This window comes from Protobothrops mucrosquamatus, unplaced genomic scaffold, assembly GCF_001527695.2.
Source record: "Protobothrops mucrosquamatus isolate PMUCROS unplaced genomic scaffold, P.Mucros_1.0 scaffold2102, whole genome shotgun sequence".
Classification (NCBI taxonomy): domain Eukaryota; kingdom Metazoa; phylum Chordata; class Lepidosauria; order Squamata; family Viperidae; genus Protobothrops; species Protobothrops mucrosquamatus.
In genome coordinates this window covers 79,894-99,237 of record NW_015388204.1, presented here as the reverse complement: position 1 = coordinate 99,237, position 19,344 = coordinate 79,894, and the positions used below count along the sequence as shown (strand labels likewise).

The 19,344-nt window shown below is 47.7% G+C and overlaps 1 protein-coding gene across 1 annotated transcript in view; it reads left to right on the top strand.

The window, feature by feature from the left end:
- LOC114923139 (zinc finger protein 704-like) overlaps window positions 1-10,559 on the top strand; it is a 39,820-nt gene extending 29,261 nt beyond the window's left edge. The window contains exons 4-9 of the mRNA XM_029285716.1: window positions 627-862; window positions 3,028-3,128; window positions 5,128-5,419; window positions 7,894-8,022; window positions 9,550-9,674; window positions 10,448-10,559. Coding sequence (XP_029141549.1) covers window positions 627-862; window positions 3,028-3,128; window positions 5,128-5,419; window positions 7,894-8,022; window positions 9,550-9,674; window positions 10,448-10,559 — 995 coding nt within the window. The remainder of the gene's footprint in view (window positions 1-626; window positions 863-3,027; window positions 3,129-5,127; window positions 5,420-7,893; window positions 8,023-9,549; window positions 9,675-10,447) is intronic.
- The last annotated feature ends 8,785 nt before the right edge of the window (window positions 10,560-19,344 follow it).

Sequence of the window (19,344 nt, the reverse complement as noted above, 5' to 3'; positions counted from 1 at the left end):
AAACTTCCAGTGTTGGAGCATTCACCGCTTCTGGAGGCAGGTTGTTCCACTGGTTAATTGTTCTAACTGTCAGGAAGTTTCTCCTTAGTTCCAGGTTGCTTCTCTCCTTGATTAGTTTCCATCCGTTGCTTCTTGTCCTGCCTTCAGGCGCTTTGGAGAATAGCTTGACTCCCTCTTCTTTGGGGCAGCCCCTGAGATATTGGAAGGCTGCTATCATGTCCCCCCTCGTCCTTCTCTTCATTAAACTAGACATACCCAATTCCTGCAACCGTTCTTCGTATGTTTTAATCTCCAGGCCTTTAATCACAGTGTCCTGGGGTCACGTGATCCCCTTTTGCGACCATCTGACAAGCAAAGTCAATGATGCAGCCGGATTCACTTAACAACCGTGTTACTAACTTAACGGCAGTGGTTCACTTAACAGGGACGGCAAAAAAAGGTCGCAAAAACAGGACCCAACTCAATCACTGTCTTGCTTAGCAGCAGAAATTTTGGGCTCAGTTGTGGTCATAAACTGAGGACTTCCCATCGAACTTTATGCACGGGAATCTTGATTGTTCACGCTGGACAGCTTCTGACCTCACCACCTGTTTTTGTTTTTTTTTGTTTGTTTGTTTTTGCGACAGAAATGAACTGTGACACGTGGAAAGAAGCTCCCGCTAGGTCTTCCAGCTGCTCTAGCAGCAACCACAGCGGAGACGGGAGCTGGGATCCCCCGAGCGACCTTTCCACCCCCTCCACCCCTTCGCCACCCCTGACCGCCGACATGACGACCAGCCTCCTGTCTTCCCTGCAGTCCGAACTGGAGGAAACAGAAGCCACACAGTTTCTCTTTGGGGAACCCGTCCCCAGGAAGAGGAAGGTGAGAAGGGATGCGAGGGTGGTGAGGAGCCTGTTGCCTGCTTATCCCGGAAATTTGGAGACGGTTAGCAACATCAAATTCCTGGGTGTGCAGTTAACAAGTAGGCTGGCTTGGTTGCTCAACAGCGAGACCCTGGTGAAGCGGGCACAGCAGCGTCTACATTTTCTGCGTCGCGTGAGAAAAGCGCATCTTCCTTCCCCTGTCCTTACCACTTTCTGCAGAGGGACGATCGAGAGCATCCCGTCACACAGCATCACAGTCTGGTTTAGAAGCATCCCTGCTTCAGACAGGAAGGCAGTGCAGAGAGTGGTGAGGACAGCAGAAAAGATCATTGGCAGTTCCCTCCCTCCCATCCAGGACATAGCACAGAAGCGTTGCTTGTGCAGGGTCCGTAAGATTATCCAGAACACGACACATCCTCTCCACAACCTGTTTTCCTTGTTACCTTCTGGGAGGAGGGGGCTCCGTGGCATCCGAAGCAGAACATCCAGATTCAGTCACAGTTTTGTTCCACACAGTATTAACCTTGTGAACTCTCAAGCTTCCTCTTTCCGTTATATATTCAAGATGGACAGTATTTAATATTTATTTGCTATGTATATGTAAGGGTGTAGGTCTATACAGATGTTGTATGTAGCATGTTTATAGGTGTGTATGTGTACACTTTTGAGAGCAGGCAACAGAATTTCATTTTTAACACGTGCCAGTGTGCCCACAGTAAAAAACGACAATAAAGGTTATCTATCTTACCTCTTGGTGCGATGCTACGTGAGAAAGGGGACAGGAGGAAAGGAGAGCGAGATAAGAGACAGCAGAGCCCTCAGCAGGATAATAGGCAGCAGGACTGGAGGCTTAGAAGGGACCCTCTCAAGTTTCTTTTGAAATATATTTTTTATTCTATTCAGAAGGTTAAAATAAAAACTTCCCCTCCCCTTTCCCAAAAAATTACAGAAACAAAACGGGTTTAGACAAAAATATTGGGGGGAAAAATGTGAATCAAAAGACAAAAAACTGAATACTGATAAAATTATCGCAACAATGATCACTTTTTCCCCTTGCGAATCGGGTCCCCCCAAAATTATAAACCTCTACGTCTATTTGCAACCAATTTGACCTGTGACGCATCTATCTATTTTTGGGTGTGCGTGTTTGTGTGATGGAGCTGAGCGTTTACTGGCTGGATGCCCTTCCCGACACCTACGTGGCGTTCACAACAGATATTCTTTACTTTGCGCCCTGGGAGAGAAATGTCTGCCACGACCTAGGATTGCACTCTCACACTAAACTTCCGAATGAGAGGCAAACGTCTTCACCATTAGGCCACCGTGCTACTCATCATGCATACACGCATACACATATACATATATACATACATACACAAAACTTCAAAGCCCTCTGTTAACCATCTGTTATTGTAATTAATTTGTAAAGTCTGCAACAGCTTCTTATCTGTCACCAATCAGAGAATAGAATAGAATAGGAATAGAATAGAGAATAGAATAGAATAGAAATAGAGAATAGAATAGAATAGAATAGAATAGAATAGAATAGAATAGAATAGAATAGAATAGAATAGAATAGAATTACAGAATAAAATAGAATAGGAATTACAGAATGGAATAGAATAGAATAGAATAGAATAGAATAGAATTACAGAATAAAATAGAATAGAATAGAATTACAGAATAAAATAGAATAGGAATTACAGAATAGAATAGAATTACAGAATAAAATAGAATAGGAATTACAGAATAGAATAGAATAGAATAGAATAGAATAGAATAGAATAGAATAGGAATTACAGAATAGAATAGAGTAGAATAGAATAGAATAGAATAGAATAGAATAGAATAGAATAGAATAGAAATAACTTTGTCACTTTGAATCTACACTAATCAGCATACATTAAAATGAGATTTCATTGCCTACAGCTCTCAAAAGGGTAACCATCTCCAATATACACTGCATAAACATGGCCAAAATAAATAAACAAATTGAATTATGCATATAATATGCACTTCTCTCTAGAGTCAGGTTCGCCAGGGGTTTGACCAAAGGCAGAATTTGAATCTCCAGGAGGGAATCCTTGGGAATCCTGAGGCGGGATTGAGTGGTCCACCTTGAGTGGCACCCCCAGACCTAAACTGCGTGTTTTCATGTTCCAGAACTCCACGAAGGTGATGTTCAAGTGCTTGTGGAAGAGCTGTGGGAAAGTTCTCAGCAGTTCCTCAGGGATGCAGAAGCACATCCGAGCCGTTCACTTGGGGTAGGTCAACCTCTTGGTCCTTTGGAGGACATGTCTGTGTGGTGGCGAGCCTGGCTAGGTTGACTTCACAGAAGGAGTTACCAACTGGCTTTCACACAACTAAGGCTTAACGTGGTTCGTTTTATTCTGCACTAAGCCATCTTGGGTGAAATCAGGTCATTGGACCTGTTGAGTTCTGCATGCTGCGTCTTGTGATGTCTACTGGACGACCTTCAGAATCTCACAAGTTTGAGTTGGGGGAAGAGGGAGACAGAGTCCGTTTTCCACCCTTGCTCCTAGCAGCAAGACTAAAGTAGATTGACTGGGATTCAGAATGAATAAAAAGCCCTCAGTAATCATAGCCAGGGACAACCCAATCTTCATGAATTCCCCTTTTGAAGCCATCTAGATAGGGTTCCATTGGAACCATCAGCCACCAGATGCTTCTTCCTGGGAGGACTTTATGCAAAGGGGGTGCCATGGTTGAGGAAACCCCATTATTTACAGCCACCTGCCTTGCTTCCTTTGAGGAGGACGCCTGAAGGAGAGCCCGCAAAGATTTTGAATGGTCGGGCAGGAAATTCACAAGTTATGCATGGGCCAGGGACCATAGGTTGAGATGATACTAGAGAAACATTGAAAACAGAACAGAACAGAACAGAACAGAATAGAATGAGACAGAATAGAACAGCACAGCACAGCACAGAACAGAACAGAATAGAATAGAATGAGACAGACAGACAGAATAGAATAGAATAGAATAGAATAGAATAGAATAGAATAGAATAGAACTGGAAGGGACCTGGGAGGTCTTCTAGTCCAGCCCCCTGCTCAATCAGGAGAACCTGTACCAGTGATGGCGAACCTTTTAGAGACCGAGTGCCCAAACTGCAACCCAAAACCCACTTATGCATCGTCGAGTGCCGGATGGGTGTGGCCCATTGGGTGGGTGTGGCCCATTGGGTGGGCGTGGCTGCGGTGGTAACGGCAGACTGGGTGGGACTAAAAAGTTCAATCAATCAATTCCAACTTTGCAAGATCTTTTTTTTTCCCATGAGAAGTTGAAATTGACTGATTGATTGAACCTTTTTTTTTTTATACACAGCGGCGGAGGCCTAAAGCGAAAAAGTTTTATAAAACCCAGCTGAAGGCCTGGGACTGGGGCAATGGCACGCGTGCCCACAGAGAGGTCTCTGAGTGCCGCCTCTGGCACCCGTGCCATAGGTTCGCCACCACTGACCTATACCATCTCAGACAAGTGACTGTCTAGTCTCTTCTTAAAAATCTGCAGTGATGGAGCACCCACGATTTCTGGAGGCAACTTCTGTTCCACTGGTTAATTGTCCTCACTGTTAGGAAGTTTCCCCTTAATTCCAGGTTGCTTCTATTTTTGATCAGTTTCCAACCATTGTTTCTTCTCCTGCCCTCTGGCGCTTTGGAGACTAGTTTGACCCCCTCTTCTTTGTGGCAGCCCCTCAGATACCAGAACGCTGCTATCATGTCTCCCCTATTTCTTCTTTTCTTTAGACTGGCCAAACCCAAGTCCTGCAGCCGTTCTTCGTATGTTTTATTCTCCAGGCCTTGGATCATCTTAGTTGCTCTTCTCTGAACTTTTTCCAAAGTCTCAACATCTTTTTTGTAGTATGGTGGCCAGAATTGGTTGCAGTATTACAGGTGTGGGTCCCACTAGGGTTTTATAAAGCGGTACTAATACTTCGCGTGAGATCTTGATTCTAAGAGATTGAGAATGACACTAGAAAGGAGAAGGTTGAGATGATACCAGAAAGGAGAAGATTGAGATGGTACCAGAAAGGAGAAGATTGAGATTACACTAGAAAGGAGGTTGAGATGATACCAGAAAGGAGAAAGTTGAGATGATACCAGAAAGAAGAAGATTGAGATGATATCTTAAGCACTTCTACCATGCTTAGGATGATCATCCCTTGAAGTACCAGCAGAAGCTTCTACTTTTGGTCCATTTCTTTCCTCATTTAAGATCCTCTTTGTTCCCTTTCCGCAGGAGGAAGGCTGACTTGGATCAGAGTGATGGAGAGGAAGATTTCTACTACACCGAGTTGGACGTCAACGTGGACTCCTTGTCCGACGGTCTCTCCAGCCTGACCCCCGTCTCCCCAACCTCCCCGGTGCCCCCTCCCTTTCCAGTCCCGGAAGAGGTCCAGAAAACTCCGCCTATTCCACTCAACCCCAAGGTTTCCGTGGTGTCTCACCTGAGCCAGTCGGCACCCCTAAACCTCCTGAGCCAGTCGGCACCCACAGGCCTGGGGCACATCCAAGCCGATCATGCCTATCAGGTGCGTTTCCATAGCCATCCAGAGGAGCTGGCCAAACCGATGTCAAACCAGCGAATTTTGCCCTGTTTTACGACCTTTCCAGACACACTGGTTAAGTGAATCACTACAGTTGTTAAATCCCCGAATATAAGACCCAACCAGAAAATAAGCCCTTAGCATGATTTTTCAGGGCGCTCGTAATATAAGCCCCACCCCCAAAATAAGCCCCAGTTAAGATCATCAACTAGAGCAGGGGTAGGCAACCTTGGCTCTTTTATGACTTGTGGACTTCAACTCCCAGAATTCCTGAGGCAGCCATGCTGAGGGGAAAGGGAGAGGTTTCCAAGCTGAGCCAGGCTGGCTCAGGAATTCTGGGAGTTGAAGTCCACGAGTCTTAGAGTTGCTAAGGTTGGAGACCCCTACAGTATAGGTCAGGGGTAGGCAACCTTGGCTCTTTTATGACTCGTGGACTTCAACTCCCAGAATTCCTGAGCCAGCCACGCTGAGGAAAAAGAGGTTTCCAAGCTGAGCCATGCTGGCTCAGGAATTCTGGGAGTTGAAGTCCACGAGTCATAAAAGAGCCAAGGTTGCCTACCCCTGGACTAGAGCATTGATTTAATGACCACCACAAAAAAAAAGTCAAATCAGGCTGGTCATGTGATGACCTTGACTGCCCGGACTTACAAGCGTAATTTGGTCTCGATTATGGTTGTAAGTCAAGGACTATCTTCACACCTCATATTTACCCAGCCGTAAACCAGATTAACCAAATGGCTGTCTTCCTGTAACACGGGGGTCTTCAAAGTTGGCCCTTTTATGACTCGTGAACTTCAACTCCCAGAATTCCTAAGCCAGCCACGCTGAGGGGAAAGGGAGAGGTTTCCAAGCTGAGCCATGCTGGCTCAGGAATTCTGGGAGTTGAAGTCCACGAGTCATAAAAGAGCCAAGGTTGCCTACCCCTGACCTATGGGTTTCATTGTATGAAGAGCTTTGGACACTGGCAGCCACACCTGGGACAGGTAGAGCTCTGGCCTAGAATTGGCTACTCTTAATCAGAATAAAGCTGGAAGGGACCTTGGAGGTCTTCTAGTCCAACCCGTTGCTCAAGCAGGAGACACTATACCAGGAGTAGGCAAACTTATAGGAGCTCAGGGCAGCTTACTTCTGGGATCCCCCTTCCTTTTATTCTCACTGCAATTACCCTATGACGGGGTAGGCGACCTTGGTTCTTTTATGACTCGTGGACTTCAACTCCCAGAATTCCTGAGCCAGCCATGCTGAGGGGAAAGGGAGAGGTTTCCAAGCTGAGCCATGCTGGCTCAGGAATTCTGGGAGTTGAAGTCCACCAGTCATAAAAGAGCCAAGGTTGCCTACCCGTGAACTAGACGGACTTTCCCCGAATAGAAGCCCTAACCTGAAAATAAAGCCCTAGTGCGTCTTTTGGAACAATAATTAACATAAGACCCGGTCCTATTTTCGGGGAAACATGGCAGTAACACAGCTATTAAGTGAATCTGGCTTTCCTATTGACTTTGTTTGTCGGAAGGTCAGGATCACATGACCCCGACATAAATACATGACGGTTGCCAAGCTTCCGAATTTTGACCCCGTGACCGTGGGGGATGCAGCGACGGTCATAAGTGTGGGACACAGTCATAAGTCACTTTTTTCAGTCCCGTCCTAACTCCGAAGGGTCACTAAACAAGCCTAAGTTGAGGACTACCTGTACTTGGTTGTTTTCTGCCTCTAATACAGACATGTCAAACACAAGGCCCGGGGGCCGGATGCGGCCCGCGAAGTGGTTTCATGTGGCCCGTGAAGCCATCCTGGAAACAGTGAGGGAACGGCCCCTGCTGCCTTGGCCCTGGACCAGGCCGGCCGGGAGCCAATGTACAATTTTGTGGTGGCCATCTATGCTGAAACGCATTCAGTCTGAGCTCCACAAGGCCGTCTGGAAACAGCGAGGAACCGGCCCCTGCTGCGTCGCCCCCGCCCCCTGGGTGCATGCTGGGGAGGTGTCCCCCTTTGTGAGGAATGAAGAAATGGACCATGCCTTGGCGCTTGCCCCGGTCCCACCCCCTTCTGCCAGAGATCCTCAGATCTATCCCACTCCTGCCCAGGCCCCCCACAGGCACCCTTGACGCGGACGATGTAGAGCTGGCCACGCCCACCAGTAGGCCACACCCACTCCATCCACACCCACCCAGTAGGCCACACACACACCCCCGAGGGCAACCGCAATGCTGATGTGGCCCTCAATGAAATTGAGTTTGACACCCCTGCTCTAATACAAGAATCTTCCCAGACTGTTCGCTTTCTCTTGGGAAGAGCCAGATGAAGTTCCATGGAGCTTGGTGGGAGGGGCATCAGGCCTAAGTCTCCTTGACTCCAGGCTAGTTCCCTGCTTGATCCCTCCTCCTTGCCTCGACTGGTAGTTTCACAACTTTCAGCTTTTCCACCGTTTCACTTTGAGATTTTATCTTTCTTGCTTTCAGGCGATGGGTCCGACTGGCGTGCTGGCAGACCTGAAGGCTCCCCCAGCAGGGATGGAAATCAGCATATCGTGGCAGCAGCCAGCCCTTTTCCCGCCATCTCTGCCCCCCGTCCTCTTCAAAAGCCCCTCGGTGAGTAGCGGAAAAGGCCAGCCCAGTTTTTTTTTTCCCCTGGGTCAGAAAGGAGCTGATTCCAGAGCAAAGGTTAGGACAGTGGTGGCGAACCTATGGCACGCGTGCCAGAGGCGGCACTCAGAGCCCTCTCTGTTGGCACACGTGCCACCGCCACCAGCAGCAGGTGCATCAGGCCACCACCGTTGCCCAGAGCAGGAGCCCCGCCCAGCACGAAGGAGGTGAAGCGGCCAACTAGCAAGCTCGAGTAGAGTTGGTAGAGCAGAGGTCACCAACCATTGGGAGGGGGAAGCATTTTACATGCATGCATGCATGCATGCATGCATGGGGCCGTGAGCACACACGTGCTGCAAATGGGGCGGGGCTAGTGCCTGCATGATACTAGCCCTGCCCCGTTCTTGCATGGTGCAGCGCCTTGTATCTGCACCCCACGGCACGTCTGTTTTTTGTGCCTGGCAGCATGGTGGCCCATTTTTGCGCCCCTGGTTTTTGCGTGCCAGAGGCGGTGCTCAGAGGCGCCTCCCTGCCCCCCCCCCATGAGGGCACCACAATGCTGATGCGGCCCTGGCACTTTGTGATAAATAAGTGGGTTTGGGAATGTGGTTTGGGCACTCGGTCTCTAAAAGGTTCGCCATCACTGGGTTAGGAGCTTGTAGGCCACAGGCAGAGACCCCTTAGATCAACTCCACGGCGGAGGACATTTCCCCTGGCCCCGCGGACGACGATTGCCTTCTGTTTCATTTACTGACCGCCGTGCTCTCTGAGCTTGGTGGTTTTCTTACAGAGATTTTGTTACCGAACTAGGGAACATCAGTGCATTGGTAATGAAACATCTGCAAGAAAACCACCAAGCTCAGAGAGCACCAAGGACCCCACAGTCTTCTTCCTCCTCTTCCTCGTTCTCCCCTTCTCTTCCATTCCGCAAACCCCAGTCTTTTCTAGCATTGATAATGTTACCTAGTCTGGTAATGAAACGTCTGCAACAAAACCACCAAGCTCAGAGAGCACCAAGAATCCCACAGTCGTCGTCCTCCTCCTCCTCCTCCTCCTCTTCCATTCCGCAGATCCCACCCTTTTCTAGCATTGATAATGTTACCTAGTCTGATAATGAAATGTCTGCAACAAAACCACCAAGTTCAGAGAGCACCAAGGACCCCACAGTCGTCGTCGTCGTCCTCCTCCTCCTCCTCCATTCCGCAAACCCCACTCTCTTCTAGCACTGATAATGTTACCTAGTCTGATAATGAAATGTCTGCAACAAAACCACCAAGCTCAGAGAGCACCAAGGACCCCAACAGTCGTCCTCGTCCTCCTCCTCCTCCTCCTCCATCATTCCGCAAACCCCACTCTCTTCTAGCACTGATAATGTTTCCTGGTTGGGTCATGAAAATTCTGCAGCAAAGCAACCAAGCTCAGAGAGCACCAAGGACCCCACGGTTGACTTCTTAGCTGTACCTGTTGAGATCTTCTCCCTCTCCCCTTCCAAAATGACCATCTCTGTTCCTTCTCCTCCTCCTCCTCCACCAGGGCTGCCTGACTCCCATCCGACCTGCCGATTCAGGAGAGAAACGCCTGCAAGGCCCCCCTGTGTCAGTTGCCAAAGGACAACCATTATTGCCCTCTTCCGTGCCAAAGCCTGCAACGGGCACCAGGTGAGTGGAGACGCTTCGGGCTTCCTATCGCATCTTTTCTCTCTCCCACCCACCCCCGGTCTGGTACCTCCAGCCCGTTCTCTGGGTGACCCTGATGGCCTCTGGCGTTCTCCATGTTCGGCTGAGTCCCTCTGGCCAGACTTTAGAACGGCTGCTGGAATTGGGTATGTCTAGTTTAATGAAGAGAAGGACGAGGGGGGACAGGATAGCAGTCTTCCAGTATCTCAGGGGCTGCCCCAAAGAAGAGGGAGTCAAGCTATTCTCCAAAGCCCCAGAAGGCAGGACAAGAAGCAACGGATGGAAACTAATCAAGGAGAGAAGCAACCTGGAACTAAGGAGAAACTTCCTGACAGTGAGAACAATTAACCAGTGGAACAACCTGCCTCCAGAAGCGGTGAATGCTCCAACACTGGCAGTTTTCAAGAAGAGACTGGACAGCCATTTGTCCGAAATGGTATAGGGTTTCCTGCCTGAGCAGGGGGTTGGACTAGATGACCTTCAAGGTCCCTTCCAACTTTATTATTATTATTATTATTATTATTATTATTATTATTATTATTGTTATTATTATTATTATTATTATTATTATTATTATTATTATTAAGCCCCCAAGGTTGAGGACCCCTGTTCTAGATAAGAGGATTAGCTGAAATTGATTTGGGGAATCTTTTTACCCGCCGTGGAGGGGGTGTGTGTGTCCCGAATCCTTCCTCCGTCCTCCTCCTGCTTCCTTCTTTCCTCTCAACCGCCTTTCTTCCTCTTCCTCCTCGCAGGAAGCCGCGCGGCGAAGCCAAGAAGTGCCGCAAAGTCTACGGGATGGAGAACCGCAACATGTGGTGCACGGCCTGTCGCTGGAAGAAAGCCTGCCAGCGGTTCGTGGATTGAGTTCGGCGAGTCTCCGCTCGCCTACGCCCTCCTCCGTCTTGTGTTGCGCGATTTGCACTTGGGTGCCTTCCAGCCTCCTTGCACTGTCTGCCCCCTCCCTCCACACCGCCCTGCCCACCCACCCACCCACCCACCCCTTCTCCAAGCTGGGGAGGGGGGGGGAACTTCCCCGCTGTGCCTTGGCTCAGGAAACCGGAGTTTCTGGAACGAACGGAGTCGTCGGACCCTTTGCGAAAGGAAGTCGAGACCGCCTGGCCGTGTCGAAGTGTCATCTGGGGCAGCCTGTTTCTTTATCCAGGGCTTACCTGCCAGTCCAGCCTCCGTTGGATTTACCCGCATCCACACATGTGAAAATTTAAGCCATTGTTTTGTCTTTTGATGGTGGTTTCCTCCCCCCCTCCCCTTTTTACTTCTGAAATAAGCTACTGTTTTTCTTATCTCCTGCTTCGGGTCTCCCAACTTTGTTGAGTTTTGAGACAGCGAGAGTTCCAAAAAGCTCTTTGGAGCCGAGATGCGAAGCTTTGGACGTGTTTCTCGTTCTCTGCGATGGGAGAGCCAAGACTCGTGGGCCACACACTTTTTTTTTTTTTTTTAATACCTGTCCTGCAGTATTTTTTTTGTTTTCCTTCGTAAGCTTTTTTTTTTTGGCGTTGAGGACTTTGGGGCAGAAGATAAAAACGGACGTCGGAAGGAAAGGAAATAGTTTTTGCTTCCTTCCTCTCTCGCTTCCTTTACTTTCGTTTGCTGGTTGCAAGTTGGTTTCTCCCAAAACTCCTTTTTTTCTTTTTCTTTTTTCTCTCTTTCCTCGATTTAAATTCAATTTGGAAGCCGGATAGCCCAGCCTACTAAAAGGTGGATAGGACTGAAAGGCGTGGTGGTGGAAACCTATTGAACGTCAGCAAAACCTGAAAAAGTTCTTTTTTGCTTTCTGTTTCCGATCTCGGGGAGTTTTCTAATATATATTTTTTTTAATTCCCTCCCCATTTCTCTCCAAAATTGTTTTCCTTTCCCAATGGTGCCTGCCGGAGAAGGCTCACTTATGAGAATTTTTTTTCCCCCCTCTGCCATCTGGCTTAACCGTCGCACGCACGGAAATTTTAGTCGTTTGCAAAGAATAAGCTATGTGCTGAAAATGTAGCCTGAACAGTGATCTGGACGCAATACGCTTCCAAGCCGACTCTTTTGACAGCCCAGAGAGAGAAAAAAAATGCCAATTTCCCTTGATGTGCAATCCCATTTTTATTTTTAAACATTTTACACAATGAGGTGACGGGAGTGTGATGTTTCTGTCCCACCGCCATAGCTTTTTCCTGATCTAAAGGGCAAAGATGGAAAGAAGATTGATAAGATTTTCCCAAACTCTGCTCTTCAAAAGAAAAAAAAGCCCAGCTCAAAAGTCAAATTTTAGAATCAGGATATTTTTTTTTCTTTTTTTAAAAAAAAATATATCAGTCTTGGAGAAAGTTGGGTCCATGTTGAACTTTGGAGGCGGGGTTCAGCTTTGTTTAAACCCATTTCTTTTGGCCCGTGGCACGTCGGAGTGTGGGTTGATGTCTCCTGTGTGTGTGTGTGTGTTGGTGGCAATTTGGGAATTTTCGGAGCGACGGGAGTTTCAGGATCCGGTTAACATAAGTTTGCTGGTTTGGCTTTTAAAAGTCACCAGATGGTGGCACTATGAGATTTATAGAAATCTGTGTAGCAAAATGTTTTTCAACTTGGGCCACTTTAAAGATGGGTGGACTTCAACTCCCAGAATTCCACAGCCAGCACAGCCAATTGAGAAACACTGCTCTAACCCAAAGTATTTGGCTTTAAAATGGGATATATCCAAGCCTCGTTCAATCCTTGCACAAATTGAATGCTACACAAGCCAGCCACCCTCATAGTTTTGAGGATAGGGGCTTGTAAGGGAGCGAGGCCTGGAATTTTGACAAGTCTTGCACACCTAAAAAACCCCGTCCCTTCTTCTAACTCCGATTCCCACTCGTTACCATCCCTGTTTAGCTAGCTTGTCTCTAAAAAACGAACACCCATGTCGCACGGCCTATTCTGCTCTCCCACCGAATTCCACCGTCTTGATTTCCGTGCGGCACCTGGAGATGTTTTTTTTTTTTTTTTAAAAAAAATTCTCCTCTGCAAACAGCCACAACCAAAGCGTTGTTTTGTGATTTTGGGGGATATCGTCGGGACATCCCCCATTCGGAAGAACCTGCAACCGAGACCAAACGGGCCCTGGAGGATCGTCCCGCTGCACACAATTCTCGAGCATTTGTGCGAGCGTCGGATTGCGTTGGGCAGCGTGCACCCTCTCCAGAAATGAGACTTGTGTGGTGGGGGGGGAAACAAACAAGACCTCCCCCGGTCTTTCTACTCTTTGCACTATTGCGAGCTGCACAGGGGTTTTTTTTAAAGCTTCTTTCCTGCCTCCCAATTTTCTATTCTGTCCCACTAAATCCAATATTAGCCAGATTGGTATTTTTAACCACCATCCTTTCAGAGATTGGTTTGTGCGTGTGTTGGGTGTGAGTGGGGGGGGGAGAGGGGAGAGAGAAAGAAAGAGTACCTTTTGTGTTTCCAACACACTACTCTGGTGTCTCTTCAAGTCCTGCAGAGAAAGCATTAAACATTTTTAGAACTTCCCTTTTTAAAGGTCTTGAGTTGTTTTCTTTTTTCTTTTTTTCTTTTTGAGGAGTCCTTGGTGCTGTCTTAGCTGGGTTGTTTTCTTGCAGACGTTTCATCACCCAAACCAGGAACATCATCAGTGCTGTGAGGGACCAGTATGGCCAGAGCATATGGCTAGCTTAGGAATTAAGAACTGTGTTAGAGCATTTCAGGATTCCTATACAATAAACTTTGAAGTCCCTCCCACTGACTAGGTAAGATATAGGACTGACTAACAGCTAGACTACGTTTCCCAGAGGCCATCTCTTAAGGCAGGGGTGTCAAAACTCAAATTTCATTGAGGGCCGCATCAGCAATGTGGTTGCCCTTGGGGCCGGGTGGGTGTGGATGGAGTGGGTGTGGCCTACTGGGTGGGCATGGCCAGCTCTACATCGTCCATGTCAAGGGTGCCTGTGGGGGCCTGGGCAGGAGTGGGAGAGATCTGAGGGTCTCTGGCAGAAGGGGGTGGGACTGGGGCAAGTGCCAAGGCATGGTCCACAGGAGGAGCCTCACTGTTCCTCTCAGGCCATGCGGGGGGGGGGGCTTATGGAGCTAAGACTGAATGCATTTCAGCATAGATGGCCACCACAAAATTGTACATTGGCTCCCGGCGGGCCTGGTCCAGGGCCAAGGCAGCGGGGGCCGTTCCCTTACTGTTTCCAGGATGGCTTCGCGGGCCACATGAAACCACTTCGCGGGCCGCATCCGGCCCCGGGCCTTGTGTTTGATATGTCTGTCTTAAGGAGACAGCGTTTAACCCTTTAAATGCTAAATGCTCTAACACAGTTCTTAATTCCTAAGCTAGCTATTTGCTCTGGCCAGAGTTACATACGGGTCCAGCACAAGTGCTAACGCTACACGATGTTACCTCCAATATCTCAGGGGCTGCCCCAAAGAAGAGGGAGTCAAGCTATTCTCCAAAGCCCCAGAAGGCAGGACAAGAAGCAACGGGTGGAAACTGATCAAGGAGAGAAGCAACCTAGAACTAAGGAGAAACTTCCTGACAGTTAGAACAATTAACCAGTGGAACCACCTGCCTCCAGAAGCGGTGAATGCTCCAACACTGGAAGTGTTTAAGAAGAGACTGGAGAGCCATTGGTCTGAAATGGTATAGGGCTTCCTGCCTGAACAGGGGGGTTGGATTAGACGACCTCCAAGGTCCCTTCCAACTTTATTGCTATTATTATTATTATTGTTCGGTTAAGGAAACGTCTGCAAGAAAACAACCAAGCTCAGAGAGCACCAAGGCACCCCCTCGCTTCCACCCTGAGAAAGAAATATTCTGCTTTATTGGTATTATTTTCCCCCACTGGGTATCCTGTGGAGAAGCCGGGATGTTCCCCACCCATCTGGACACACAACAAAGTTGTGAGTGGCTGTGCCAAGCAAATTGGTGCTTCCCTTCTCTTACCCCCCCCCCCCATTTTTAAAGCTTTGCTCTGCAGTGTGGTGGCTGCATCAGAGTGGGCAAAGTCCTTCATCCGTGATTGTTAATTTTGGAGATAAATCAGTTCTGTATGCCTGCATCCAAACGGGCTCCCCCCTCCCCCCCCCAGGGCTTAGCCATCATCCTATTGCAAATCTATTCGCGTTGTGTCCTGTCAAATGCAGGGGAACATACTTCTGGCCTCGCCCTGCACTTCAAGGATGTGTAACGAATGAACGAACGTTTTCGTTTCTTGTTAATTCAGGAAGCTTTCTATGTACACTTAATTCCCAGATGTGCGCACACACGTAACTTTTGGATTGGTAAAAAAAAAAGAAAAAAAAATACAGATTATTATTTTTAACTGTACGAGTCTTGTCGGCTTTACCATTTGATCGTCGGCCCGGCTGGGCTTCAAACTGGGGAACCAGCCTCACTCCAGGTAAGTCCTCAACTTGCAGCAGTTCGTTTAGTGACCCGTTTCAAAGTTAACGACGGCACTGAAAAAAAGGGACTCGGGAACCGTTTTTCACCCGACTTGTAGCCTCCTCCCCCTACGGTCCCGTGATAAAAAATTCAGAGGCTTGGCCAGCGGTTCGTGCTTATGACGGTCGCGGCGTCCCGGGGTCACGTGATCCCCTTTTGCGGCCTTCTGACAAGCTAAGTCAATGGGGAATCCAGATTCACTTAACAACCATGTTACTAGCTCAATAAATGCAATGATCCGCTTAACAGATGTGGCAAGAAAATTTGTAAAAGGGGGCAAAACTCACTTAACAAATGTTTCACTTAGCGACATAAATTTTTGGGCTCAGTTCTGGTCGTAAGCCGAGGACAACCTGTACTGCTAGAGGCCTTCTAATCAAGCTAATTCCAAAAGAGAAGCCAGATTCATTTAACGGCTGCGTTACTAACTTAATGGCAGTGAGTCACTTACCAACGTTGGCAAAAAAAGGTGGTAAAATAATAATGGTAAAGTTGGGAGGGACCTTGGAGGTCATCTAGTCCAACCCCCTGCTCAGGCAGGAAACCTTATACCATTTCAGACAAACGGCTGTCCAGTCTCTTCTTAAAAACTTCCAGTGTTGGAGCATTCACCGCTTCTGGAGGCAGGTTGTTCCACTGGTTAATAGTTCTCACTGTCAGGAAGTTTCTCCTTAGTTCTAGGTTGCTTCTCTCCTTGGTTAGTTTCCATCCGTTGCTTCTTGTCCTGCCTTCAGGCGCTTTGGAGAATAGCTTGACTCCCTCTTCTTTGTGGCAGCCCCTGAGATATTGGAAGACGGCTATCATGTCCCCCCTCGTCCTTCTCTTCATTAAACTAGACATGCCCAATTCCAGCAACCGTTCCTTATATGTTTTAGCCTCCAGTCCCCTGATCATCTTTGTTGCTCTTCACACTTCACGTGATCTTGATTCTGTCCCTCTGTTCAGGCAGCCTAGCACTGTGTTGGCCTTTTTGGCAGCTGCAGCACACGGCTGGCTCATATTTAGGTGATTGTCCACTAGGACTCCGAGGTCCCTCTCACAGTTGCTACTATTGAGCAAGGTACCCCCTATACTATACCTGTGCATTTGGCTTTTCTTGCCTAGATGTAGAACCTTACTTTTTTCACCATTGAATTTCATTTTGTTAGATAGCGCCCAGTGTTCAAGTCTGTCCAGGTCCTCCTGTATCCTAAGCCTGTCTTCTGGAGTGTTGGGTGTTCCTGCCAGCTTGGTGTCGTCTGCAAATTTGATGAAATGGGGCGAATCTCTCAACTGTCAAGCTTAGCAATGGAAATTTTGAGCTCAGTTGAGGTCGTAAGTTGAGGACTACATGTACAGTATAGTCAGATCCAGCAGCCAGCGGGCAATAGGACAACGCAAACCACAATTTCCAACCACAATCGGGACCAGAATTGCTTTTGCTAAGCAATTTGTTAAGTGAGTCGTGCTGGATTTTACCGTGGTAATGTGAATCGCAGTTGTTAAGGGGGGACTGTGTGGTCGTTAAGCGAATCCAGCTTCCCTCGTTGACTTTGCTTGTTGAAAGCCGGCTGGGTCACAAAGATGCTTCCGTGACTCTCGTACATACATGTATTTCCGTGCCTTTTGATCATGCGACCATGGGGATGCTGAGATGGTTGTAAGTACGAGGACCAGTTGTCACGAAACATCTGCAAGAAAGCCACGAAGCTCAGAGACCACCAAGGATCCCACGGTCCTCCTCCTCCCCCCCACACACTCCACTCCTTTCTAGCCCTGATGACGTTACCTACTTGGGTCATGAAACGTCTGCAGGCAAACCACCAAGCTCAGAGTATCAAGGACCCCACAGTCCTCCTGCCCACACACTCCACTCCTAGCACGGATGAGGCTACCTACTTAATAATAAAGTTGGAAGGGACCTTGGAAGTCATCTAGTCCAACCCCTTGCTCAGGCAGGAAACCCTATACCGGGGTAGGCAACCTTGGCTCTTTTATGACTCGTGGACTTCAACTCCCAGAATTCCTGAGCCAGCATGGGGGAACTATGGCCCCCTCATGACTCGTGGACTTCAACTCCCAGAATTCCTGAGCCAGCATAGCTCAGCTTGGAAACCTCTCCCTTTCCCCTCAGCATGGCTGGCTCAGGAATTCTGGGAGTTGAAGTCCACCAGTCATAAAAGAGCCAAGGTTGCCTACCCCTGCCCTATACCATTTCAGACAAATGGCTGTCCAGTCTCTTCTTGAAAACTTCCAGTGTTGGATCATTCACAGCTTCTGGAGGCAAGTAGTTCCACTGGTTAATTGTTCTTACTGTCAGGAAATTCCTCCTTAGTTCTAGGTTGCTTCTCTCTTTAGTTAGTTTCCATCCACTTGGGCCATGAAATGTCTGCAGGCGAACAACCAAGCTCAGAGACCACCAAGGACCCCACAGTCCTCCTCCCCCTCCCCCACACACTCTCCACTCCCTTCTAGCACTGATGGCGTTACCTACTTGGGTCATGAAAACGTCTGCAAGCTCAGAGAGCACCAAGGAACCGACATCTAAATTGCAAAAACTCGTGTGGAATTAATTAAAAGAAATACAGTGAAATTCTAAGCACTGATAACATTTTAGCAGCAACGTCCTGATTTATTGAAACAGACTGGGTTGGGTTTTGTTTTGTTTTTTTGTATGCACTGAAGTTAATCCCATGATAAAATACAATCAGACAGGCAGATGGTGGACTGACTGCCTAGGGCGGTGATTCTCAATCTTGACAAATTTTAAGAGATGTGGGTCTCAATTATAATAATAAAGTTGGAAGGGACCTTGGAGGTCATCTAGTCCAACCCCCTGCTCAGGCAGGAGACCTTATACCATTTCAGACAAATGGCTGTCCAGTCTCTTATTAAAAACTTCCAGTGTTGGAGCATTCACCGCTTCTGGAGGCAGGTTGTTCCATTGGTTAATTGTTCTGTCAGGAAGTTTCTCCTTAGTTCTAGGTTGCTTCTCTCCTTGATTAGTTTCCATCCGTTGCTTCTTGTTCTGCCTTCTGGTGCTTTGGAGAATAGCTTGACTCCTTCTTCTTTGGGGCAGCCCCTGAGATATTGAAACACTGCTATCATGTCCCTCCCGCTCATCCTTCTCTTCATTAAACTAGACATGCCCAATTCCAGCAACCGTTCCTTATATGTTTTAGCCTCCAGTCCCCTGATCATCTTTGTTGCTCTTCTCAACTGGCTGGCTGGGGAACTGGAAGCTGGAAGTCCACATCTCTTTAAAAGTTGTCAAGGTTGAAAAACACTGCACCTAGACACCCAGGAAAGTTTGAAATGTTTCAGAAAACCAACTCGGTTACCTGAACTACGGAGAAAAAAGTACAAACGCATGTATCCCCAAGACATAGGGGCACTGAAACCTCCCATCCCCTCATCTCCCCAATATTAAACATTGCCAATACAAACACAAGTTTATAATAATATATAAAGTCAGTATAATATAGAATATTCTCGGGGGAGGGGAGAAAAACACCAGTGCTTAAACGCTGTCGTCATTTGCTTCAGTAGATAGTGGAAAGCACATCAAAAAATATATATATATATATATATACATATACATATGTGCGCGCGCAGAGTAACCCTTATTCTGAAGGAATCCTTTAAAAAAGGCATCAATCCAAATCATACGTTACTAGAGAATCATAAAAAAATTAAAAAGAACACCATTCAGTATGGCTTTTTTTTTTTCATCAACAGTTGCGCAGGTCACAGAATGAAATAAAATACTACTATTGCCTTCCCCCCTCTCCCCAGTTTTTGCTTATTTATTTTTTTTAAAAAAACCTGGAGTTTTAAGTCTCTGGCATTATAACAAAGGAAGAAGCCGTGCAAACTTGGAAGCATTGAAATGATGGCAGGCCAGCCCATGTTTTATCATAAGGCTGCTGTGAGCCCTAATTTCAGAGGGAAAAAACCAAATTGTACTCGCGTTAAAGACATCCTGATGAGTTTTTTTTCCCCCTATGCTGTCTGAATGAGCTTCAACTTCAACTCCAACTTCTACTCCCAGAGCAACTAAGACAGGGGTAGGCAACCTTGGCTCTTTTATGACTCGCGGACTTCAAACTCCCAGAATTCCTGAGCCAGCATGGGGGACCTATGGCCCCTTCATGACTTGTGGACTTCAACTCCCAGAATTCCTGAGCCAGCCTGGCTCAGCATGGAAACCTCTCCCTTTCCCCTCAGCGTGGC